The sequence below is a fragment of the Pseudophryne corroboree genome, chromosome 5 (genome assembly GCF_028390025.1).
Source record: "Pseudophryne corroboree isolate aPseCor3 chromosome 5, aPseCor3.hap2, whole genome shotgun sequence".
NCBI classification, from domain to species: domain Eukaryota; kingdom Metazoa; phylum Chordata; class Amphibia; order Anura; family Myobatrachidae; genus Pseudophryne; species Pseudophryne corroboree.
In genome coordinates this window covers 19681466-19709238 of record NC_086448.1, presented here as the reverse complement: position 1 = coordinate 19709238, position 27773 = coordinate 19681466, and the positions used below count along the sequence as shown (strand labels likewise).

At 49.1% G+C, this 27773-nt stretch overlaps 2 protein-coding genes across 3 annotated transcripts in view; one reads left to right on the top strand and one right to left on the bottom strand.

The window, feature by feature from the left end:
- The window catches only part of GFUS (GDP-L-fucose synthase), a 28108-nt gene extending 15099 nt beyond the window's left edge, over window positions 1-13009 (bottom strand). The window contains exons 1-7 of one of the 2 annotated variants that reach the window (XM_063921130.1): window positions 12902-13009; window positions 3104-3257; window positions 2483-2597; window positions 1439-1567; window positions 1282-1355; window positions 543-676; window positions 344-408 (exon numbers count right to left, since the gene is read on the bottom strand). In XM_063921130.1, the coding sequence (XP_063777200.1) occupies window positions 344-408; window positions 543-676; window positions 1282-1355; window positions 1439-1567; window positions 2483-2597; window positions 3104-3246 (660 nt within the window). In that variant the 5' untranslated portion in view covers window positions 3247-3257; window positions 12902-13009. Of the gene's footprint in view, window positions 1-343; window positions 409-542; window positions 677-1281; window positions 1356-1438; window positions 1568-2482; window positions 2598-3103; window positions 3258-4429; window positions 4453-12901 lie in introns of those variants that run through there. The other variant, XM_063921131.1, reaches the window with a different exon arrangement.
- Window positions 13010-13785: 776 nt separating this feature from the next.
- Window positions 13786-27773, top strand: part of CCDC166 (coiled-coil domain containing 166) — a 50420-nt gene continuing 36432 nt past the window's right edge. Inside the window, exon 1 of the mRNA XM_063921129.1 lies at window positions 13786-13836. The gene's annotated coding sequence lies outside the window, so the exon portion shown is untranslated. The remainder of the gene's footprint in view (window positions 13837-27773) is intronic.

Below are 27773 nucleotides of genomic sequence, written 5' to 3'. Positions count from 1 at the left end.
CTTACTTTATACACATCAGAGAGAGCGCTCACAAGTAAGTAGGTTAGAAATGACTCAAAGATTGCTGCTCTATTAGGAGGCAGCAGAAAAGTTGGTCATTATTTGCAAATCTCATCATTATAGATTTAGGGACATTAGCTAGAATTGATCAAGATCCCCTCCAGATATATTCCACCATCAATTTAGATGAGAACATTATATCTTTAGAACATTATAACTTACACAAAGTCAATCACAGATATGTAGAGAAGAAGAGAAGTTGTAATTCCATCTATTCCACCGAACACCCACAATTTACCCCCGGACTGGTTACTGCCCCCGCCGCAGAGGAACGATGACTCACCAGAGAGTAGATGAACTGCCGCCGCGGTTTTCCGGTGCCCCATATGGAGAGTGCGGTGGCGTTCTCTGAAATCACAAGGTACAATGATACACATGACACAGTGTGACAGGAAGGGACAGGTGTGCGGCCAGCGAGGCTCAGTGCGGGGAGTACCAGCGTTACAGGGCGGTGGCCCAGACACTTAGGAAGTAATGCTCACGTTTAGCCAGATACACCTTGTGGATGAGACCCGGCAGAACATGGCCGTCCTCTATGTTGAAGTTATCGTGCGGGCCGAAGACATTGGTTGGGATGACGGAGGTGAACCTGCAGCCGTGCTGCTCATAGTAAGCCCTGGAGCAAAGGGGACACACAGGTCACTGCGGAGGCTGGAGCTCAGTACCTCGATGGTTAATAGATCAGAAGGTAAGAACATGAACAGATCCCCGTCCCCTCTATTAGCATGTGCCCCTGTATATGGATGTTTGGGGGTCATCACTTACCATTTAGATAAAGAGGAGCTTAAAGCCGACATCACATGGATAGAACAGCCTAATGCAGTGATGGCTAGCCTTGACATTCCAGCTGTTGTTGAACTACACATCCCAGCATGCCCTGCATCAGTTTTAGCATGGCCAAATAACAAAACTGTAGCAGGGCATGCTGGGATATGTAGTTCAACAACAGCTGGAGTGTCAAGGTTAGCCATCACTGGCCTATATGGAGTGTAAGCTAGCGAGCAGGGCCTTCCTACCTCTAAGTCTGTTTTTACCCAGTTTTGTTCTATTACTGTTGGAAAGTGCAGTGGAATATGCTGCGCTATATAAGAAACTTAATAAATAATACAAAGCCCCCACCCCTGTACAGCCAGCGACGGAGAGGCGGAGGGGTCCTCCCGTATTGTGCTATGGGGCCTGGTAATCCCCAGCTACATTATACCACACCTGTCTCTGTATTACCTGTTCTGGACGTCGATCATTCTCTTGGCATAGGAGTACCCAAAGTTTGAGCTGTGAGGAGGCCCGCTGTGGATCTGCAGGCGATAGAAGGACGCAGAGAGGTAGGTACGGGGAGATAACGCAGAGTGGTCCAACACACATCACAGGGGCTACTTACCATGGTCTCATCGATGGGATAAGTGGTCTTGTCTGGGAAGATGCAGGTGGAGAGGCAGGAAACCACCTTCTGTACTCCCAGCTCGTACGCCGAATGCAGGACGTTGTCGTTAATATGCAGGTTATTCCTCTGGAAGGGAAGAGGATATATCGTATATATCTATAGAGACACTCTCCGCTACCATCTGTGGCTCAGTATACAGCCTGCTTATTATCATCTGCCACCAAGCAACAGCGTCCGAACCAGTCACTGCCGCTCATTATCTACGTAAATACCTGTGTGTCCTGGTGATTGCTTATATAATAATAAAATAAGTGTGTATATATGTATATATATATATATATATATATATATATATATAAACATACATACATACATACATACATACATACATACATACATACATACATACATACACACACATTTGTAGCACCAACAGTATATTGGGCCTAATTCAGACCTGGTCGCTGTTGTGTGAAATCGCACATAGACCGATTATCAAATGACGGATCTTAATGCGCAGGCACGAGGCTAAACTGCGAAAAAAATCCTGCGTCTTTTTTGATCGCTAGACGAACGCAGGCTGATTGACAGGAAGTGGACGTTTGGGGGGTGGTAGCTGTCCATTTTCTGGGAGTGTTAGATTTCAGCTGACACGTATCGGAAATGACAGCAGTTTCAGCGCTCTCAGCCCCTGCACGCTCCCGGTGACACAACACGGCGGACATCCAGGATCTCTGTTACATTCTCACGCTGCTACCGCAAGGCCTCAGCTTTGCAGAACACTTTCCCCTTACTGCAGCAGATTAGCGTATTAGTTTGAATGCAAACGAATGTTATAATTAATAAAGAAATATTAAATTTAAAAAGAAAATACTGTAACATCATATAAACGTGTAGCGTGTAACTAAGCGGCGCCCTATTGGTATATTCCAGATTACGGCCAGTCCCACGTGGAATGACGCAGCGGGAAGTGACAAGGGGACAGGATACTGTTATATTATGGACGTGGTACATATTACTCCTGCATGAGACATTCCTTACCAGGAAATCCAGGTTATATTTCATGTTCCGGAACAGGCCACCCACCATCGCCGCCAAGTGGATGACGTGGGTGGGTTTATGCTTCTCAAACAGAGCTCGGGTGTCTGCTGCATTCCTGCAATGTAAGGAGAGCCAACGACAGAACGGTTACAGTATAGAGAGGAGCCGTTACCACGTTATATACCATATATACAGATAAACCAAGCTTACGTGAGCGGAACTATTTCTGATATGACACCATATGGGAGGATAAATTGCCTCCATGACGGATATTTTGATAATGTCAGAGCAGATGTTTTAAGAAGTTGCTCATAGCACACTGCCTGAATTTTAAGAATATCTGTCCCATGACTTTTACATCCTACATGTTAACTTCACTGGTTATTGGACGGAACAATGTTCCGGGACACACCACACAAAGCTGACCTGGAATGAAATGTGACAACATAAATACAAGTTACTGTACTAGAGCACGTTTGCCCTAATGCGGGTGTGCTTAGCGGCCGCAATAAATGTGCACAGATAATAACTGCGTGTATGTGTACCTACGGATAGTAACGATGGGAGGATCTGCGTATTACTTGGAAGACAGACTATATAACAGGAGAAAATTAGGCTCACGTGAGGTCGGCGTCCTTCGACGACACAAAGATCCATTCCTCGTCCGGCTGCCCCTCTCCCTCTGCCACCACTTTCTCGATGGCTCTCCCCACCAGGCCGGCGCCTCCGGTCACCAGGATTCTCTTTGGCTTCTTCTCGGACATGGTGACTTGGCCTGTAACATACACCCACATGTATGTCATTCATCCACACGTGACATAGAAGACTCTGACACTCCCAGACCCCCGTCATGCCATGCACAGGACTGGCACTGCCATAAGACCACCGGAGGGGTGGCATTACACCGCAAAACTAAAATTACTCCCAAAGATGAGAAAATGCCTTCTTTAGAATGTAAGCTCTGTGAGCAAGGCACTCTCTGCATTTTCTTTTCTATAGAATGATGACATTTTCAGAGCGGAATTACGTCTATGCATTGGTGGTCCTGCACGTAACCTTCTACTGTGTAATGTTAATGTGTGCTACCCCTAGGAGCAGCACCACGGAACCTTTGTGGCGCAATACAGGTAAGCGCTAATAAATGTACCTCTGAGCGGCTATTGGGGGTCATTCAGAGTTGATCGCTAGCTGCTTTCGTTCGCTGCGCAGTGATCAGGCAAAAATCTGCACTTCTGCGCACACGCATCGTACTATTACAACGAACAATGTAGTTTTACACAGGGTGTTGCAAAGCTTTTCAGTCGCACTGCTGGCCGCAAAGTGATTGACATGAAGTGGGCGTTTCTGGGTGTCACCTGACCGTTTTCAGGGAGTGTTCGGAAAAACACAGGCGTGGCTGGGCGAACGCAGGGCGTGTTTGTGACGTCAAAACAGGAACTGAACAGTCTGAAGGCATCGCAAGCGCTGAGTAGGTCTGAAGCTACTCAGAAACTGCACAAAATTATTTTGTAGCCGCTCTGCGATACAACCGTTCGCACTTCTGCTAAGCTAAGATACACTCCAAGTGGGCGGCGGCATAGCGTTTGCACGGCTGCTAAAAACTGCTAGCGAGCGAACAACTCGGAATGACCACCCATTGTGTGACAGAACTTGCAGCATCATTATCCTCTCGATATCTGCACCCAGGACCCCCCCCCACATACATACATACACACACACACACACACAGCACTTGCATACATTACATAGTCTGAGTTCTGCTCTGGGATACTGCAGCACTGCATGCACCCTCCCTGTACAGCGCTGCGGACACCTGCTGGCATCAAATACACAGAAGACCATCCTGTAAAGCTCTGGTTACCAAGCTATGAATGCAGAGCTAAGCCGCCTGCCAAACCTGCTGTGCCGCACCTCGTACCTCCCTGTGACAGCACATACAGACGTTACCTTGTGTTCTCAGTGTTACACAGGGGAGCGCAGACACTTGCAGGCACCCAGACGTGTCAGGTGAGGGAGGACCACTGTGCAGCCATCGTGTCAGGCACACCCCCACACACCTGGCAGGTACGGCTCAGCAAATTACCCAGAAGGCTTGGGGCCAGAGCCAGGGGCGGAACTAAACAAGTGTGAGCTCCGTTGCAACATTTTGTGAGGTCTCAGATACACCACTCCATGGGGTATTCACAGGGGCAATGGTGCCTGCCCCCCACACCGGCTGTGCCCCCTCTGCTAGTAATAATACATATTTATATAGCGCTCTATCTCCAGTAGGACTCAGGGCACTTTGCTTATTACACTGTTGGCCAAAGTGTGTACCCCAACTAGCAAATCACTCCCTAACCCTGACACCTCTACCAGCCATTCCGCCACCTCACATATATTACCAGTTATTACATAGCACACATACTCCGCAGAGTATTTCATTCACATCAGTCCCTGTGCCAGCAGAGCTTACACTCTATAGTCCCTGTCACAAATACACAACCTAGGGTCAGAATCAGAATCCTGTTAGCCCACCGGTATGTTTTAGGATTGTTGAAGGAAAACAGAACAGCCGGAGGAAACCCACGCAAACACAAGGAGAACATACAAACTCCACACAGAGAATGCCTGGGTTGGAATTGATCCCATGACCCCAGAACTGTAAAGCTATCCACTGTGCTACCATGCATGATGTCTATGGAGACAGTGATCAGCAATCTGTTACACAAAGTTTCCAGGATAAGCCGAATCCTGGTCAGGGTCCGGCCCAGCAGCAGCACTCTGAGCCACGCTGTCACCGCAGAGCTAGCAATCACACGGCCAGATAGTGCGTACACACCTGTGCAAGCCCCAGCCCTGCCCTGCTACACGTAACATTACAAGGATGCACCTGAAGCAGGCTGCAGGGCTGGGCACGCCGGACGTATGGGCTGGGAAAGGTCACATACAGAGAAAACAAAGAACAAATAACTTATAGAGTAAGTAGTAAAGAAGAAAGAAATCTGGTGTGCACAGGGACCCAGGAGACACCAGCAGCAGACACTCTCTATACCGCCAGGTGGGACATCAGGAGTAATACTAATAACAATAATTAATATTTTTTACAGAAACTGAGTTTCAAACAAATCCAGTCATATAGGGGTGTATTTACTAAAGTGCAGGTTTTAGACATAGGGATGTCGCCCATAGCAACCAATAAGATTCTAGCTATTATTTTTTAGAAGGTGCTAGATAAATAATAAGTAGAAGCTGATTGGTTGCTATGGGCAACATCTAAACTGGGCTGATGGAAGGGGCATAGGGGGAGGAGCCAGCCACACAAATAAAATTTAAAGTGTACCCAGCTCCTTGGACCCTGTCTATAACCAGCTTCCCAGTGTTGATAGATGGATGATAGAGAAACCCACACTTCAGTAAATATGCCCCATAATGTAATATTTACATCTGTACATTATATAGAACCCATGTCACCAGCTCTGCTCCAGCAGTATACATCAGTCCCCACGCGTCACAGCGTCAGGCACATGCAGTGTACATATACCGGTCCCCGAGTATTGCACACAGTATATATACTGGTCACTAAGCGTTACACACAGTATAAAGCATCAAGTACACGTGGTGTTCATATACCGGTCACTGAGCGTATACAACATCAGGCACACGCAGTGTACATATACCGGTCACTGAGCATATACAACATCAGGCACACACAGTGTACATATACCGGTCACTGAGCGTATACAACATCAGGCACACGCAGTGTACATATACCGGTCACTGAGCGTATACAGCATCAGGCACACGCGGTGTACATATACCGGTCACTGAGCGTATACAACATCAGGCACACGCGGTGTACATATACCGGTCACTGAGCATATACAGCATCAGGCACACGCGGTGTACATATACCGGTCACTGAGCGTATACAGCATCAGGCACACGCAGTGTACATATACCGGTCACTGAGCGTATACAGCATCAGGCACACGCGGTGTACATATACCGGTCACTGAGCATATACAGCATCAGACACACACGGTGTACATATACCGGTCACTGAGCGTATACAGCATCAGGCACACGCAGTGTACATACATCGGTCACTGAGCGTATACAGCATCAGGCACACGCGGTGTACATATACCGGTCACTGAGCGTATACAGCATCAGGCACACACGGTGTACATATACCGGTCACTGAGCGTATACAGCATCAGGCACACGCGGTGTACTTATACCTGTCACTGAGCGTATACAGCATCAGGCACGAGCGGTGTACATATACCGGTCACTGAGCATATACAGCATCAGGCACACGCGGTGTACATATACCGGTCACTGAGCATATACAGCATCAGACACACACGGTGTACATATACCGGTCACTGAGTGTATACAGCATCAGGCACACGTGGTGTACATATACCGGTCACTGAGCATATACAGCATCAGGCACACGTGGTGTACATATACCGGTCACTGAGCATATACAGCATCAGGCACACGCGGTGTACATATACCGGTCACTGAGCATATACAGCATCAGACACACACGGTGTACATATACCGGTCACTGAGTGTATACAGCATCAGGCACACACGGTGTACATATACCGGTCACTGAGCGTATACAGCATCAGGCACACGCGGTGTACATATACCGGTCACTGAGCGTATACAGCATCAGTTACACGCGGTGTACATATACCGGTCACTGAGCGTATACAGCATCAGGCACGCGCAGTGTACATATACCGGTCACTGAGCGTATACAGCATCAGGCACACGCAGTGTACATATACCGGTCACTGAGCATATACAGCATCAGGCACACGCGGTGTAGATATACCGGTCACTGAGCGTATACAGCATCAGGCACACGCGGTGTACATATACCGGTCACTGAGCGTATACAACATCAGGCACACGCGGTGTACATATACCGGTCACTGAGCATATACAGCATCAGGCACACGTAGTGTACATATGCCGGTCACTGAGCGTATACAGCATCAGGCACACGTGGTGTACATATACCAGTCACTGAGCGTATACATCATCAGGCACACGTGGTGTACATATACCGGTCACTGAGCGTATACAGCATCAGGCACACGCGGTGTACATATACCGGTCACTGAGCATATACAGCATCAGGCACACGCGGTGTACATATACCGGTCACTGAGCATATACAGCATCAGGCACACGCGGTGTACATATACCGGTCACTGAGCGTATACAGCATCAGGCACACGCGGTGTACATATACCGGTCACTGAGCGTATACAGCATCAGGCACACGCGGTGTACATATACCGGTCACTGAGCGTATACAGCATCAGGCACACGCGGTGTACATATACCGGTCACTGAGCGTATACAGCATCAGGCACACGCGGTGTACATATACCGGTCACTGAGCATATACAGCATCAGGCACACGCGGTCACTGAGCGTATACAGCATCAGACACACGTAGTGTACATATACCGGTCACTGAGCGTATACAGCATCAGGCACACGTGGTGTACATATACCGGTCACTGAGCGTATACAGCATCAGGCACACGTGGTGTACATATACCGGTCACTGAGCATATACAGCATCAGGCACACGTGGTGTACACATACCGGTCACTGAGCGTATACAGCATCAGGCACACGTGGTGTACATATACCGGTCACTGAGCGAACACAGCATCAGGCACACGCGGTGTACATATACCGGTCACTGAGCGTATACAGCATCAGGCACACGCGGTGTACATATACCGGTCACTGAGCGTATACAGCATCAGGCACACACAGTGTACACATACCGGATCAGGCACACGTACTGTACATATACTGGTCACTGAGCGTATACAGCATCAGGCACACGCAGTGTACATATACTAGTCGCTGATCGTATACAACATCAGACACACGCGGTGTACATATACCGGTCACTGAGCGTATACAGCATCAGGCACACGTAGTGTACATATACCGGTCACTGAGCGTATACAACATCAGGCACACGCAGTGTACATATACCGGTCACTGAGCGTATACAGCATCAGGCACACGTGGTGTACATATACCGGTCACTGAGCGTATACAGCATCAGGCACACGTGGTGTACATATACCGGTCACTGAGCATATACAGCATCAGGCACACGTGGTGTACATATACCGGTCACTGAGCATATACAGCATCAGGCACACGCGGTGTACATATACCGGTCACTGAGCGTATACAGCATCAGGCACACGCAGTGTACATATACCGATCACTGAGCGTATACAGCATCAGGCACACGCAGTGTACATATACCGGTCACTGAGCATATACAGCATCAGGCACACGTGGTGTACATATACCGGTCACTGAGCATATACAGCATCAGGCACACACAGTGTACATATACCGGTCACTGAGCGTATACAGCATCAGGCACACGTAGTGTACATATACCGGACACTGAGCGTATACAGCATCAGGCACACGCAGTGTACATATACCGGTCACTGAGCGTATACAGCATCAGGCACACGCAGTGTACATATACCGGTCACTGAGCGTATACAGCATCAGGCACACACGGTATATATATATACCGATCAGGCACACGCAGTTTACATATACCGGTCACTGAGCGTATACAGCATCAGGCACACGCAGTTTACATATACCGGTCACTGAGCGTATACAGCATCAGGCACACACGGTGTACATATACCGATCACTGAGCGTATACAGCATCAAGCACACGTGGTGTACATATACCGGTCACTGAGCGTATACAGCATCAGGCACACGTGGTGTACATATACCGGTCACTGAGCATATACAGCATCAGGCACACGTGGTGTACATATACCGGTCACTGAGCGTATACAGCATCAGGCACACGTGGTGTACATATACCGGTCACTGAGCATATACAGCATCAGGCACATGCGGTGTACATATACCGGACACTGAGCGTATACAGCATCAGGCACACGCGGTGTACATATACCGGTCACTGAGCGTATACAGTATCAGGCACACGCGATGTACATATACCGGTCACTGAGCGTATACAGCATCAGGCACACGCAGTGCACATATACCGGTCACTGAGCGTATACAGCATCAGGCACACGCAGTGCACATATACCGGTCACTGAGCGTATACAGCATCAGGCACACACGGTATATATATATACCGATCAGGCACACGCAGTTTACATATACCAGTCGCTGATCGTATACAACATCAGACACACGCGGTGTACATATACCTGTCACTGAGAGTATACAGCATCAGGCACACGCGGTGTACATATACCGGTCACTGAGCGTATACAGCATCAGGCACACGTAGTGTACATATAGCGGTCACTGAGCGTATACAACATCAGGCACACGCAGTGTACATATACCGGTCACTGAGCGTATACAGCATCAGGCACACGCGGTGTACATATACCGGTCACTGAGCGTATACAGCATCAGGCACACGTGGTGTACATATACCGGTCACTGAGCGTATACAGCATCAGGCACACACAGTGTATATATACCGATCAGGCACACGCAGTTTATATATACCGGTCACTGAGCGTATACCGCATCAGGCACACACGGTGTACATATACCGGTCACTGAGCGTATACAGTATCAGGCACACGCGGTGTACATATACCGGACACTGAGCGTATACAGCATCAGGCACACGCAGTGTACATATACCAGTCGCCGATCGTATACAACATCAGACACACGTAGTGTACATATACCGGTCACTGAGCGAATACAGCATCAGGCACACGCAGTGTACATATACCGGTCACTGAGCGTATACAGCATCAGGCACACGCGGTGTACATATACCGGTCACTGAGCGTATACAGCATCAGGCACACGTGGTGTACATATACCGGTCACTGAGCGTATACAGCATCAGGCACACACAGTGTATATATACCGATCAGGCACACGCAGTTTATATATACCGGTCACTGAGCGTATACAGCATCAGGTACACACGGTGTATATATACCGGTCACTGAGTGTATACAGCATCAGGCACACGCAGTGTACATATACCGGTCACTGAGCGTATACAGCATCAGGCACACACAGTGTACATGTAACGGTCACTGAGTGTATACAGCATCAGGCACACGCAGTGTACATATACCGGTCACTGAGTGTATACAGCATCAGGCACACGCAGTGTACATATACCGGTCACTGAGTGTATACAGCATCAGGCACACGCAGTGTACATATACCGGTCACTGAGTGTATACAGCATCAGGCACACGCAGTGTACATATACCGGTCACTGAGTGTATACAGCATCAGATACACGCAGTGTACATATACCGGTCACTGAGCGTATACAGCATCAGGCACACGTAGTGTACATATACCAGTCACTGAGCGTATACAGCATCAGGCAGACGCAGTGTACATATAACGGTCACTGAGCGTATACAGCATCAGACACACGTAGTGGACATATACCAGTCACTGAGCGTATACAGCATCAGACACACGCAGTGTACATATACCAGTCCCTGAGCGTATACAGCATCAGACACACGCAGTGTACATATACCAGTCACTGAGCGTATACAGCATCAGGCACACGCAGTGTACATATACAGATTAGGCGCACACAGTGTACATATACTGGTCACTGAGCATCACAGCGTATACAGCATCAGGCACACGTGGTGTACATATACCGGTCACTGAGCATATACAGCATCAGGCACACGCAGTGTATATATACCGGTCACTGAGTATTGCACATAGTATATATACCGGTCACTGAGCATTACACACAGTATATGCATTAGGCACACACACAGTGTATATATACTGGTCACTGAGCGTTACACACAGTAATATATATATATATATATATATATATATGTCACTGAGTATTGCACACAGTATATAGCACCAGGCACACCCACAGTGTTTATAGAACGGTCACCGAGTATTGCACACAGTATATATACTGGTCAGTGAGCGCTACACACAGTATATGCATCAGGCACACACAACATATATATACCGGTCACTGAGCGGTACACACAGTACACAGCATCAGACACACATAGTGTATATATACCGGTCACTGAACATTGCACACAGTAATAATATATATATATACATACATACACACACAGTGTGTGTGTGTGTGTCTGTATATATATATATATATATATATATATATATATATATATATATATATATATATATATATATAGATTTATAGATAGATATATAGATAGATATATAGATAGATCGATATGGGGGCAGAGGGTCTGGAAACACAGTATATAGTATGTATGTCTGTATATAGGGGGTAGGAGTCTGGACGCACACTGTACATAATATGTATGTGTGTATGTGTATGTGTATATAGGGAGTTGGGGTCTGCAGGCACACAGTATATAATATGTATGTATATAGGGAGTTGGGGTCTGCAGGCACACAGTATATAATATGTATGTATATAGGGAGATGGGGTCTGCAGGCACACAGTATATGATATGTATGTATATAGGGAGTTGGGGTCTGCAGGCGCACAGTATATAATATGTATGTATATAGGGAGTTGGAGTCTGCAGGCACACAGTATATAATATGTATGTATATAGGGAGATGGGGTCTGCAGGCACACAGTATATAATATGTATGTATATAGGGAGATGGGGTCTGCAGGCACACAGTATATAATATGTATGTATATAGGGAGATGGGGTCTGCAGGCACACAGTATATAATATGTATGTATATAGGGAGTTGGGGTCTGCAGGCACACAGTATATAATAGGTATGTATATAGGGAGTTGGGGTCTGCAGGCGCACAGTATATAATATGTATGTATATAGGGAGTTGGAGTCTGCAGGCACACAGTATATAATATGTATGTATGTATGTATAGGGAGTTGGGGTCTGCCGGCACACAGTATGTATGTATGTATGTATGTATGTATGTATGTATGTATGTATGTATGTATGTGTATATAGGGCGTTGGGGTCTGCCGGCACACAGTATATAATATGTATGTATATAGGGAGTTGGAGTCTGCAGGCACACAGTATATAATATGTATGTATGTATGTATGTATGTATGTATGTATGTATGTATGTATGTATGTATGTGTATATAGGGAGTTGGGGTCTGCAGGCACACAGTATATAATATGTATGTATGTATGTATGTATGTATGTATGTGTATATAGGGAGTTGGGGTCTGCCGGCACACAGTATATAGTATGTATGTATGTGTATATAGGGAGTTGGGGTCTGCCGGCACACAGTATATAATATGTATGTATATAGGGAGTTGGAGTCTGCAGGCACACAGTATATTGTATGTATGTATGTATGTATGTGTATATAGGGAGTTGGGGGCACAGCCCAGGCTCTCACCTCCCCTCTCCCAGTCATTCAATCTCCGGCTCACAGTGTGACGTCAGCCCCGGCTGCTGCATGCTGGGAGATGTAGTCAGGACACGCCCCATCAGCATTAACCCCTCGTGTGTCAGGCTTCCTGTGTCACTGGCTGCTTCCTCACTATCTATAGGGGAGATGTATCACACCTTCTATCAGACACACGGGCACATTTACTAATGCTTCTAAAAATGAAAAGAGGTGATGTTGCCCATAGCAACCGATCAGATTCTGACAATCATTTCTCTATTGCGCAGGTTCTCATTACCCCCACACACACAGTGCATGTTTTGCAGGTCACCCAGCAGGTGCACAGGTGTAAGAATTACTCACTGACACATTCTGTGAGGAAACCTGGAAAACATGCCCTGTGTGGGGTCCTGAGGACTGAGTTTGAGAACCTATGCTGTATTGCATCCTAGAAAATGATAGACAGAATCTGCTTGGTTGCTATGGGCAACATCAGCACTTTTCATTCTTAAGAAGTTTTATTAAATCTACTCCACAGTGCTCTTCCCCTGGGCAGGAGAAAGTGCAGCATATCACAGTCTCTGATACATTCGCCCCAATCCGCAATGCGATAACTGCAGGGGTTAAAGTGAGCCGGAACGGGGCAGAACTGCGTTCCATCAGTTCCACTTGGAGAAGGAACGCAGTTCCGCCTCCGCTGGCTCACCTCACCCCATGTGTCCCCGGCGTTGCAGCAGGGAGATGACGGGCACCCGCTGAGATTGTGTTACCAGCGGGCGCCCGTCTCCCTGCACAGCGGCAGCCGGAGGCAGGAGCTCAGTACTGAGCTCCGGCTTCCGGCTCTGTCAGTGCGCGCTATGGGAGACACGTCATGACGTCTCTCCCATAGTGCCGAGGAGCGGACGCCCAGATGACTGCAGTGGTCAGACACGGAGCGGGGCTTGGTAAGTATGGTGTGTTGTGTTTAGTTTTTTTTTTATTTGTGTAGCGGCACATCTACTGGGGGCAAACTCCTGGGGGGGCATTTCTACTGAGGGGCAAACTACTGGGGGCATTACTACTGAGGGGCATCTATTGGGGGGCATTATTACTGGAGGGCATCTACTGGGGGCAGGGGCGTTTCTACAGAGGAGGGGGCCCGTGTGCACCTCCGGGTGGGCCCCCTCCTCTGCACGGCGCTGTAGACGGCGTAGTAGACTCCGGCATTGTGCCGTAGTCTACTGCGCATGTGCAGATCTCCGGAAACATGGCGCCCGCCATGATCCGGAGACCAATTTGGCTACCGCGCATGCGCGGCGGCCATTTTGGCGGCGATTTTCACCGCGAATGCAGCTCCCGGCACTGGACTCCGGAAAGGTAAGTATTAAAATGGGTGCGGTGTGGGCCCCCCTGGACCCAGGGGCCGTGTGCACCGCACCCATTGCACCCATTATAGAAACGCCAATGACTGGAGGACATTACTACTGGGGGGCATCTACTGGGGGCATTACTACTGGGGGGCATCTACTGGGGGCATTACTACTGGGGGGCATCTACTGGGGGCATTACTACTGGGGGGCATCTACTGGGGGCATTACTACTGGGTGGCATCTACTGGGGGCAAACTACCGGGGGCATTACTACTGAGGGGCATCTATTGGGGGCAAACTACTGGGGGCATTACTACTCAGGGGCATCTATTGGGGGCATCTACTGGGGGCATTACTACTGAGGGGCATCTACTGGGGGCATTACTACTGAGGGGCATCTACTGGGGGGCATTATTACGGGGGGCAAACTACAAGGGGGCATTACTACTGGGGGCATAACTACAGGGGCATTACTACTGGGGGCATAACTACAGGGGTATTACTACTGGGGGCGTAACTACAGGGGTATTACTACTGGGGGCATAACTACAGGGGTATTACTACTGGGGGCATAACTACAGGGGCATTACTACTGGGGGCGTAACTACAGGGGCATTACTACTGGGGGCGTAACTACAGGGGCATTACTACTGGGGGCGTAACTACAGGGGTATTACTACTGGGGGCGTAACTACAGGGGTATTACTACTGGGGGCGTAACTACAGGGGTATTACTACTGGGGGCGTAACTACAGGGGCATTACTACTGGGGGCGTAACTACAGGGGTATTACTACTGGGGGCGTAACTACAGGGGCATTACTACTGGGGGCGTAACTACAGGGGCATTACCACTGGGGGCGTAACTACAGGGGCATTACTACTGGGGGCGTAACTACAGGGGCATTACTACTGGGGGCGTAACTACAGGGGCATTACTACTGGGGGCGTAACTACAGGGGCATTACTACTGGGGGCATAACTACAGGGGTATTACTACTGCGGGCATAACTACAGGGGCATTACTACTGGGGGCGTAACTACAGGGGCATTACTACTGGGGGCATAACTACAGTGGTATTACTACTGGGGGCATAACTACAGGGGCATTACTACTGGGGGCATAACTACAGGGGTATTACTACTGGGGGCATAACTACAGGGGCATTACTACTGGGGGCATAACTACAGGGGCATTACTACTGGGGGCGTAACTACAGGGGTATTACTACTGGGGGCGTAACTACAGGGGCATTACTACTGGGGGCATAACTACAGGGGCATTACTACTGGGGGCGTAACTACAGGGGCATTACTACTGGGGGCATAACTACAGGGGCATTACTACTGGGGGCGTAACTACAGGGGTATTACTACTGGGGGCATAACTACAGGGGCATTACTACTGGGGGCATAACTACAGGGGTATTACTACTGGGGGCATAACTACAGGGGCATTACTACTGGGGGCATAACTACAGGGGCATTACTACTGGGGGCATAACTACAGGGGCATTACTACTGGGGGCGTAACTACAGGGGCATTACTACTGGGGGCATAACTACAGGGGCATTACTACTGGGGGCATAACTACAGGGGTATTACTACTGGGGGCATAACTACAGGGGCATTACTACTGGGGGCATAACTACAGGGGCATTACTACTGGGGGCGTAACTACAGGGGCATTACTACTGGGGCGTAACTACAGGGGCATTACTACTGGGGGCATAACTACAGGGGCATTACTACTGGGGGCATAACTACAGGGGTATTACTACTGGGGGCATAACTACAGGGGTATTACTACTGGGGGCATAACTACAGGGGCATTACTACTGGGGGCATAACTACAGGGGTATTACTACTGGGGGCGTAACTACAGGGGCATTACTACTGGGGGGCATTACTACTGAGGGGCATCTATTGGGGGCAAACTACTGGGGGGCATTATTACGGGGGGCAAACTACAAGGGGGCATTACTACTGGGGGGAAACTACAGGGGGGCATTACTACTGGGGGCATAACTACAGGGGCATTACTACTGGGGGCGTAACTACAGGGGCATTACTACTGGGGGCATAACTACAGGGGCATTACTACTGGGGGCATAACTACAGGGGCATTACTACTGGGGGCGTAACTACAGGGGCATTACTACTGGGGGCATAACTACAGGGGTATTACTACTGGGGGCGTAACTACAGGGGCATTACTACTGGGGGCATAACTACAGGGGCATTACTACTGGGGGCATTACTATTGGGGGCATAACTACAGGGGCTAAACTACTGGGGGCATTACTACTTGGAGGCATTACTACTGGGGGCTAGACTACAAGGGGGCATTACTACAAGCAACATTACTACTGGGGCAATACTACACAGGGGCATTACTACTGGGGGCAATACTACACAGGGGCATTACTACTGGGGGCAATACTACGCAGGGGCATTACCATTAAGGGCATTACTAATGGGGGCACTGCTAATGAGGTCATTGTAAAGGGGGCACTTCATAAGGGGCATCACTCCTGGGGACATAAGGGGTACTGCTATTGCGGGCATTGCATAAGCGGCACCATAAGCGGCATATTGCGGGCATTGCATAAGCGGCACCACTACTATGGGCTCTATATAAGGGGCACCACTACTATGGGCTCTATATAAGGGGCACCACTACTATGGGGTACATATAAGGGGCACTACCACTGTGGGCACTACCAGTACAGTGGACATTGTATAAGGGTCACTACTGCTGTGGGCATTATGTGTATTATGGGGTGCTACTACTGCGGGCATTATTACTATTGTGTGAAACGCCCCTTTATTTTTAAGACCATGCCCCTTTCTTGTGGGCAAAACCTTTGTTACATTGGCGCCGTGGGGATGGGGGGTGAGTTCCACCACCTCCCTAGGACCACTTTAAGCACTGGATAACTGAATACACCGCAGGGATGTATAAGCAGGGACAAAGCTTGCAAGAAAGCCGCGCCGCTGCGATGCTGCTTTCCGCAATTCTCAGCGTATTTTTCATGTATGCATCCACTTATACTTACCAGCCCGGTGATCGGTGCATCTCTCCTCTGGTCGGCTGGTCACCAGGCCCTGGTCTGAGACCCCGGTCAGCTGTGCTGTAAACCGCCATCTCATATGCTGTAAAGTGACATGCCCGTTTACAGCACAACTGACAGGGGTCACAGGACAGGCGCCCGGCGATCAGCTGACCGGAGGAGAGACTCACCAATCACCGGATTCCTGCGTGCAGGTATTTTTTTATTAACTAATTTTTTTTTTACAGTGATCAACTACTTACCACAAAACTGATCACCGGGGCCGGCCCTAGGTATTGGCAAACTAGGCAAATGCCTAGGGCATTAGGTATGCCTAGGGGCACAAGCAGTTTCTGCTGATTAAAATTATATGCGGCATGCCTATATTCTGTGTGTGACTGCGGCTGTATCTTCATACAAAATGCTACATTACCGTGTATTCCTGGAAATCAGTGTAACGTAGCGTTTCATATGCAGATACAGCCGCACACAGAATACAGGCATGCCGCATATCATTTTAATCAGCAGAAGCTGCTTGTGCATCCAAACTGGATAGTAAAGCAAATAAGATACATTTTCATCAAAACAAGGCGCCCGACGTTAGCAGAGCTGGCCTTGAGTTGGCAGCTGACTCACGCCAGACATCTCCTGCTGCATGGCGTATTGAGGCAAGATATATAAGGACACACCTGTATCCAAGCAGAGGTCACAGTGTTAGCGACCGTGTGAGTGCTGTGTGCGGGTGGGTCGGTTGTGCAGTAGTGTTCAGCATATGTGTAAGGGGCATTATGTGTGTCGTGTAGAAATGCATTAATAATGTGCGGCATATGTGTAAGGGACATTGGCCCTCATTCCAAGTTGATCGCTAGCTGCTTTCGGTCGCAGCGCGGCGATTAGGTGAAAAAGAAGCATTTCTGCGCATGCGTACGGGCCGCAGTACGCACGCGCGAAGTACTTTCACACAAAACTATGCAGTTTTACACAAGGTCGAGCTACGCTTTTCTGTCGCTCTGTTGATCGGTGAGTGATTGACAGGAAGTGGGTGTTTCTGGGTGGTAACTGGCCGTTTTCAGGGAGTGTACTAAAAAACGCAGGCGTGACAGGTAAAAACGCAGGCGTGCCTGGGGAAACGGGGAAGTGGCTGGCCGAACGCAGAGCGTGTTTGTGACGTCAAAGCAGGAACTAAACTGACTGAAGTGATCGCAAGGTAGGAGCAGGTTTTGAGCTGCTCAGAAACTGTCACACGCCATAGGCGGCGTTCACCGCACTTACCCCTGCGTGCCTGCTGGTCTGTGTTGCGGTCTCCGCCTTCGGTGGTCCACGGGCTCCAGCGCCTGGCTGGCGCGGCTCCCGGCGGTTCCCCGAGGCAGGGGCGCCGCCATGACACCCGGCATCACGTGGGCGGGGAGCAGGTGACGTCATCAGACTGTTCCGCCAATCCAGCGGAGGCGGGAGATTCAAAGGCAGACGCCGGGCAGAGCCTCGGCGCCTGAGTATCGTCTTTTCCTCTGAAGTGGATGCCAGTGCTTCTGTCCTCGGCGGATCTCTCTGCAGCATTCCCCAGTGTCTCCGGCACTTCCAGGTGTCAGTTGTTGCACAGCTTCCAGCGTTCCCAGCCGCTGCTGGGTTCCACTGCGCTCTAGTCACCAGTGCTTCTTGGAGTCAGCGTGGGCTGCGGGCTAAACACCGCTCTCAAGTTATACAAGTCCTCAGTGTCTTAACCCTCGCTCTCAAGTTATACAAGTCCTCAGTGTCTTTAACCCTTGCTCTCAAGTTATACAAGTCCTCAGTGTCTTTAACCCTCGCTCTCCAGTTATACAAATCCTCAGTGTCTTTAACCACCGCTCACAAGTTCTTCAAACCATCAGTGTCTTTAACCACCGCTCTCAAGTTCTTCAAATCATCAGTGTCTTAACCACCGCTCTCAAGTTCTTCAAATCATCAGAGTCTTAATCACCGCTCTCAAGTTCTTCAAATCATCAGTGTCTTTAACCACCGCTCTCAAGTTCTTCAAATAATCAGTGTCTTTAACCACCGCTCTCAAGTTCTTCAAATCATCAGTGTCTTTAACCACCGCTCTCAAGTTCTTCAAATCATCAGAGTCTTAATCACCGCTCTCAAGTTCTTCAGTCACCAGTATCTTTTACCATCACTCACAAGTACTTCCTGGACATTTCTCCATACGCTCCTTCTCTGTTATGTGACATTGTGTTGCTCTCTTCCTGCAATAAAGCCCTTTAATATTTTCACCAAGCTTTACTGTCAGAGTCCTGTATGAGGAAGACCTATATCAGAGGTTCTCAAACTCGGTCCTCGGGGGCACACACACTGCATGTTTTGCAGGTCTCCTCACAGAATCGCAAGTGAAATAATTAGCTCCACCTGTGAACCTTTTAAAATGTGTCAGTGAGTAATTAATACACATGTGCACCTGCTGGGTTACCTGCAAAACATGCACTGTGTGTGCCCCCGAGGACCGAGTTTGAGAACCTCTGACCTATATCAAGCCATCCCTGTTCCAACCCAACTGTGGTTCCTCTCCCTTACCATCGGGAGAACCCCCGAGTTCACAACACCCCCAACCTAGGTCAGTGACAGAAACTACATGAACATTTTTACAAGCAGTTCTGCTAACCTTTCGTTCGCACTTCTGCTAAGCTAAGATACACTCCCAGAGGGCGGCGGCCTAGCGTGTGCAATGCTGCTAAAAGCAGCTAGCGAGCGATCAACTCGGAATGAGGGCCATTATGTGTATAAGGGCATTAATAAAGGTTGGCATAATATGTTAGGCGCTTTATGTTTATAAGGACATTAATAATGTGTGTCATATGTGTAAGGGGCATTACTGTGTGGTATTATGTGTGTGGTATTATGTGTATAAAGGCATTAATACAAATGTGTGGCATTATGTGTATAAGGTGCTTTATTGTGTGGCATAACATATAGAAAGGGCACTACTGTGTGGTCTAATGTGAATAAAGAGCAATATGGTCTGGTGTCATGTGAATAAGGGTCACTATTGTGAGGAGTAACGTATATAAGGTAAAGTGGTACTACTGTGTGATGTAACGTGAATTAGAGACACTATCACATGATAAAATGTGAATAAAGTTGCATCACTGCATGGTGTAATTTGAATGGGGGGCACTATTGTGTGGCCATCCGCCTTCCCAGCAAGAACACGCCCCTTTTTGGGCTGTGCGCAGAATGTGCACAGTGTTCCTATTTAAAATATAGTGGGTAGGAGCACCAAAATGAGGACTGCTATGGATGAGGGGTGATGGTGCTGGGAAAAGGGTGCAGGGTCAGAGGCGGAACTACCGGTGGTGCTAGGGGGCACCAGCCATAATCTTGCCTAGGGCATTATATTGGTTAGGGTCGGTTCTGGGAGGGGGGGTGTCCCTGCTTTAACATCAGTTCCAGAGAGCGCTGTTATTACAAGGTGCCCTCCCCCCCCCCCCCCCCTACCCTGCTATTTTTACAATTCCCCTTAGTAAATTCGGGCATTTTTAAGGTTGGGAAATGCGATCTACTTATTTAAAATATAAGAATTAAGGGGGTCATTCCGAGTTGATCGCTCGCTAGCAACTTTTTGCAGCGCTGCGATCAGATAGTCGCCGCCTATGGGGGAATGTATTTTAGCTTTGCAAGTGTGCGAACGCTTTTGCAGCCGACGACACAAAATGTTTTGGCTTTAAAGTACTGAAGGAAACAAATGTAGAGATATGTCATTGAGGGGACTATTTATGAAGTAGTGAAAAGTGTGGAGAAGTGAGCCAGTGGAGAAGTTGCCCATGGCAACCAATCAGCATTGAAGTAACATTTATAATTTGCATACTATACAACTGTACGGAGCAGCTGATTGGTTGCCATGGGCAACTTCTCCACATTTTTCACTGCTTCATGAATAGACCCCAAAGGAGCGCTCAATGCTGCACATGGCCTACTGTAGCCCTGGCTCCTTGGGGTGGGACCACACAGCAGTGCCACATAGAGGGATCTCCTACTCCTCCTGCATAGACCTCAGTAGATAGAATGACGGGCTGGTGTACCACACAAACATCTGTTGCCTCTGCTCATTAGTCTCCTGCAGTATGACACAGGACAGCAGGGCAGGGGCTCCTCTCACTGAGCAGTCCCAGGGTGTCTGGATGCACCAACAGATAGCGCTACACAGGAACGCCGCTCCACTCCATTAGCCAGCTTTCGTTCATGTGTTCCACCTGCATTTCACTGAATGGCAGAGGGGCCACCGTGCTGTGTCCTCCCCTGCTATATTATCAGCTGCCCTGGATTGTTCAGCCTAGCAGGCCTGGCAACAGGCGGGGACTAGGTGCAGAGCTATACTGGGCCCCAAGGTTCTAGGGATCCTGGCCGGCCCCACACATAAACCTAGCCTGGAGGAGGGACACTGTGGAGGCTAGCTGGAGGGACACTGTGGAGGCTGGCTGGAGGGACCCTGTGAGTGCTGGAGGGACCCTGTGAGTGCTGGAGGGACCATGTGAGGGCTAGAGGGACACTGTGGAGGCTGGCTGGAGGGACCCTGTGAGTGCTGGAGGGACCCTGTGAGGGCTAGAGGGACACTGTGGAGGCTGGCTGGGGGGAACCTGTGAAGGATGAAAGGACACTGTGGAGGCTGGCTGGAGGGACACTGTGGAGGCTGGCTGGAGGGACACTTTGCAGACTGTCTGGAGACACCCTGTGAGGGCTGAAGGGACACTCTGAGGGCTAGAGGGACACTGTGGAGGCTGGCTGGAGGGACCCTGTGAGTGCTGGAGGGACCATGTGAGGGCTAGAGGGACACTGTGGACGCTGGCTGGAGGGACCCTGTGAGTGCTGGAGGGACCCTGTGAGGGCTAGAGGGACACTGTGGAGGCTGGCTGGGGGGAACCTGTGAAGGATGAAAGGACACTGTGGAGGCTGGCTGGAGGGACACTGTGGAGGCTGGCTGGAGGGACACTTTGCAGACTGTCTGGAGACACCCTGTGAGGGCTGAAGGGACACTGTGGAGGCTGGCTGGAAGGACACTGTGGAGGCTGGCTGGAGGGACCCTGTGAGGGCTGAAGGGACACTGTGGAGGCTGGCTGGAGGGACACTTTGCAGACTGTCTGGAGACACCCTGTGAGGGCTGAAGGGACACAGTGGAGGCTGGCTGGAGGGACACTGTGGAGGCTGGCTGGAGGGACACTTTGCAGACTGTCTGGAGACACCCTGTGAGGGCTGAAGGGACACTGTGGAGGCTGGCTGGAAGGACACTGTGGAGGCTGGCTGGAGGGACCCTGTGAGGGATGAAGGGACACTGTGGAGGCTGACTGGAGGGACACTTTGCAGACTGTCTGGAGACACCCTGTGAGGGCTGAAGGGACACAGTGGAGGCTGGCTGGAGGGACACTGTGGGGGCCAGCTAGAGGGACACTTTGAAGACTGGCTGGAGGACCCTGTAAGTGCTGAAGGGACACTGAGGAGGCTGGCTGGAGAGTGACACTGTGAGGACTGAAGGGACACTGTGGGGGCCGGCTAGAGGGACACTTTGAAGACTGGCTGGAAGACCCTGTGAGTGCTGAAGGGACACTGAGGAGACTGGCTGGAGGGACACTGTGGATACTGGCTTAAGGGACCCTGTGAGGTCTGGAGGGTCACTGTGGAGCGTGTTGAAGGGACACTTTGGAGACTGGCTGGAGGGATTCTGTGAGGGCTGGAGGGATTCTGTGAGGGCTGGAGGGACACTGTAGAGACTGGCTGGAGGGACTCTGTGAGGACTGGAGGGACACTGTGGAGGGTGGCTGGAGGGACACTTTGGAGACTGGCTGGAGGGACCCTGCGAGGGCTGGAGGGACCATGTGAGGGCTGAAGAGACCCTGTGAGGGCTGGAGGGACACTGTGGAGACTGGCTGGAAGGACACTGTGGAGACTGGCTGGAAGGACACTGTGGAGGTTGGAGAGACAGTAGGGAGCTGGAGAGACCTGGGGGGGAAGTGGCTGGAGATTATACACTACTGGTAGGATTGGAAGGAAAAGGCTTGGGGACAATAACCTCAATTCTAAAGAAATATTACTGATACCAATGTTACCAAATTAGCTGTTTCATAATATAAAATTGTCTGATCAGGGAAGCTCACATTTTACCCTGCACCAAACCTTGTTACTATATATTATCTATATATTATCTTTGTACTTTCTGGGTTACCCTGTGCTGTATGACAGTGACATTGGTTATATTCCTATGCAGAAAGGCGTCTTCCAGACCATGTGATCTCCTACGTGAATAGTGAATACCGAATGAAGTCACTGTGGTGTATATAGTTCCCATTGACATATATATGTGTTCTGGTGGAAGGTTACAACGGATCTTATTTTGTATTTGTATTAGTTGGTGTATTAATCTCTTTCTGTGTTCTTTGGTTTCCTGTACTTCTCCAGTAAAGAAGCATGCAACACTCACTATGTCCTGGTAACAAAAATAACTCTTATTGAAATATAAGTGACAGATTTAACACTGGCGACGAGGATTAAACTCTTCTTCAGCATGGCTCCAGGTATCAGTGGAGCACCAGTGGGCTGACACAGCACAATTGTGGGGTGCAAACAAGAACAACTCATTCAGACTGCCAGCAGCACCTAACTTGAATAAAAGGAGCACGCGAGTTATATCTTTCATTTTTTAAGGAAGGGAGGACAAAGTATACAGGAATAATGGGGGTAATTGAGAGTTTATCACAGCAGCAAGTTTGTTAGCAATTGGGCAAAACCATGTGCAGTACAGGTGGGGCAGATATAACATGTGCAGAGAGCGTTAGATTTGGGTGGGTTATTTTGTTTCTGTGCAGGGTAAATACTGACTGCTTTATTTTTACACTGCAATTTAGATTTCAGTTTGAATACACCCCACCCAAATCTAACTCTCTCTGCACATGTTACATCTGCCCCACCTGTACTGCACATGGTTTTGCCCAATTGCTAACAAAATTGCTGCTGCGATCAACTCAGAATTAGGCCCCATGTCAGGATATATTGGCACAATAGCTGCATTTGATGGTACTATAGAGGACTGGGCGACATATATTGAGAGAGTGGAGTTGTACTGTTCTGCAAATTCAGTGGAAGGTGACAAGAAGGTTCCAGTCTTACTCAGTGTAATGGGTGCCCAAACATACAGTTTGCTGAGGAGTTTAATAGCACCTGAGAAGCCAGCCAACAAGTCATTTACTGACATTGTGGACATTTTACAAAAGCACTTAAACCCTAAACTATTAGTGATTGCTGAAAGATTCAGGTTTCACAGAAGGAATCAATCTGAACACTCTGCATTTGGAGCAGGTTTATCATATGCTCTAAGAGACCGTCTAGTTTGTGGGATGAAAAGTGCAAGTACACAAAAGAAATTGCTGGCTGAGCCTGACCTGACCTTAGTCCATAGCTATTTCAATGGAGACTGCAACCAGGGATGCATCAGAATTGCAACAAAAGGCACCAGAATGTACTCCTAATCCAGTTCATTGGTATCAGAGACAGTCCTGTGTTTGCTGTGGGAAGTCCTCACATGATGCCAGTCAGTGCTGGTTTAAAGACAAAGGCCAGTATTTACTAAAAATCTGAGTTTGGCCGATTTGTGTTTTTTTTTCTAAGTCCCAATCCGGGAATTCACTAAGCAGAAAACTCGGCAGTGTCTGGTCTATTCGTAATGGTTTGATTGGCAAAGTTCTGAAATATGAATGAATAGACCATCGGTCAAACGCGGCTATTATTTCATACAATACGGGCATTCACTATTCATTCGTATTTGGGTGTTAGTCTCTGAGTGCTCAAGTGCGGGTCTATTTTTTTTCGATTCGCTAAAAAAAGCAGCAAAAAAATAGACCTGCTTTTTCCAGTCGAGTTTGGATAACTATGCACGGAACAGTGAGATCTGTGCATGGTTATCTATGGGAAAGGGTCTGTTTAGTGTAAAAACTGGAAAAAAAATGCGTGGGGTCCCCCCTCCTAAGCATAACCAGCCTCGGGCTCTTTGAGCCGGTCCTGGTTGAAAAAATATGGGGGGGGAAATGACAGGGGTTCCCCCATATTTAATCAACCAGCACCGGGCTCTGCGCCTGGTCCTGGTTCCAAAAATACGGGGGACAAAAAGCGTAGGGGTCCCCCGTATTTTTGAAACCAGTACCGGGCTCCACTAGCCAGGTACATAATGCCACAGCCGGGGGACACTTTTATAGTGGTCCCTGCGGCCCTGGCATTACATACCCAACTAGTCACCCCTGGCCGGGGTACCCTGGAGGAGTGGGAACCCCTTAAATCAAGGGGTACCCCCCCTCCAGCCACCCAAGGGCCAGGGGTGAAGCCCGAGGCTGTCCCCCCATCCAAGGGCGGCGTATGGGGGGCTGATAACCTTTTGAAAAAATGTGAATATTGTTTTTAGTAGCAGTACTACAAGTCCCAGCAAGCCTCCCCGCAAGCTGGTACTTGGAGAACCACAAGTACCAGCATGCGGTGGAAAACCGGGCCCGCTGGTACCTGTAGTAGTACTACTACTAAAAAAATACCCCCAAAAAAACAGGACACACACACCGTGAAAGTATAATTTTATTACATACATGCACACCTCCAAACGTACATACTTACCTATGTTCACACGAGGCTCTGTCCTCTTGTCCCTGTAGAATCCTTGGGGTACCTGTGAAAAAATTTTTACTCACATAATCCAATGTATAATCCACGTACTTGGCAAAACAAAAAAACGGAAACCCAACCACCGACTGCCAGGACCCCCCCCCTGACTCCTGTCAAAGAGGGTCCCTTCAGCCAATCAGGGAGCGCCACGTCGTGCCACTCTCCTGATTGGCTGTGTGCTCCTGTAGTGTCTGTGAGGCAGCACACGGCAGAGATACAATGTAGCCAATGGTGGGAACTTTGCGGTCAGCGGTTGACCGAAAGTAACCTCACCGCTGACCGCAAAGTTCCCACCATTGGCTACAATGGAGCGCATAGGCGCTACATTGTATCTCTGCCGTGTGCTGACACTAAAGGAGCACACAGCCAATCAGGAGAGTGGCACGACGTGGCGCTCCCTGATTGGCTGAAGGGACCCTCTTTGACAGGAGTCAGGGGATCGGGTATGCGGTTTGTTTTTTTGCCAAGTACGTGGATTATTAAAAAAGGACACGACACACTGGATTTAGGTGAGTATAATTTTATTTTCAGGTACCCTGGAATCGACGTCGAGACGTGGGCTGAGTCGGCATCTGAACATAGGTAAGTATGTGTGTGTCGGAATGTATGTAATAAAGTTGTACTTTCAAGGTGTGTGTGTCCTGTTTTTATTTGGGTATTTTTTTTGCAGAAGAACTATAGGTACCAGCGGGCCCGTTTAATCCCCGCATGCTGGTACTTGTGGTTCTCCAAGTACCAGCTTGCGGGGGAGGCTTGCAGGGACTTGTAGTTCTTGTGCAAAAAACAATATTCTTTTATTTTACACTTGGCTATCAGCCCCCCATCCGCAGCCCATGGATGGGGGGGACAGCCTCGGGCTTCACCCCTGGCTCTTGGGTGGCTGGAGGGGGGGGACCCCTTGATTTAAGGGGTTCCCACTCCTCCAGGGTACCCCGGCCAGGGGTGACTAGTTAGTGATTTAATGCCAGGGCCGCAGGGACCTATATAAAAGTGTCCCCCGGCTGTGGCATTATCTCTCTGACTAGTGGAGCCCGGTGCTGGTTCAAAAAATACGGGGGACCCCTACGCTTTTTGTCCCCGATATTTTTTGCACCAGGACCAGGCGCAGAGCCCGGTGCTTGTTGATCAAATATGGGGGAACCCCTGTCAATTTTTCCCCCATATTTTTTCAACCAGGACCGGCTCAAAGAGCCCGAGGCTGGTTGTGCTTAGGAGGGGGGACCCCACACAATTTTTTTCAGATTTTTAAACACTTTAAAAACCTTTTTAAGGTACACAATGAAGCCCTGCACGGATCTCACAGATCCGGCCGGGATTCCATGTGTTTTGTCAGGCAGTGTTTTACTCCTCACTCCCGTAAAACACTGCCTGATATTACGAATCACATCGACATCGGAAAATACGAATTTGGAAAAGTTGGCAGCTTAGTGAATGACCGTATCAGGATTCAAAAAGTTGCAGTAAAATGCACCCGATACCATTCGAGATCAAACACCCTTCAAAACGGCCAAAACACGAATATTTGTAAATGTACCCCACAGTACCCCCTCCTGATCGGCTGTGTGCTCCTGTACTGTCTGACAGGCGGCACACGGCAGTGTTACAATGTAGCGCCTATGCGCTCCATTATAACCAATGGTGAGAACTTTGTGGTCAGCGGTTGACCGAAAGTGACCTCACCGCTGACCACAAAGTTCCCACCATTGGTTACAATGGAGCGCATAGGCGCTACATTGTAACACTGCCGTGTGCCGCCTGTCAGACAGTACAGGAGCACACAGCCGATCAGGAGGGTGCTACAACGTGGCGCTCCCT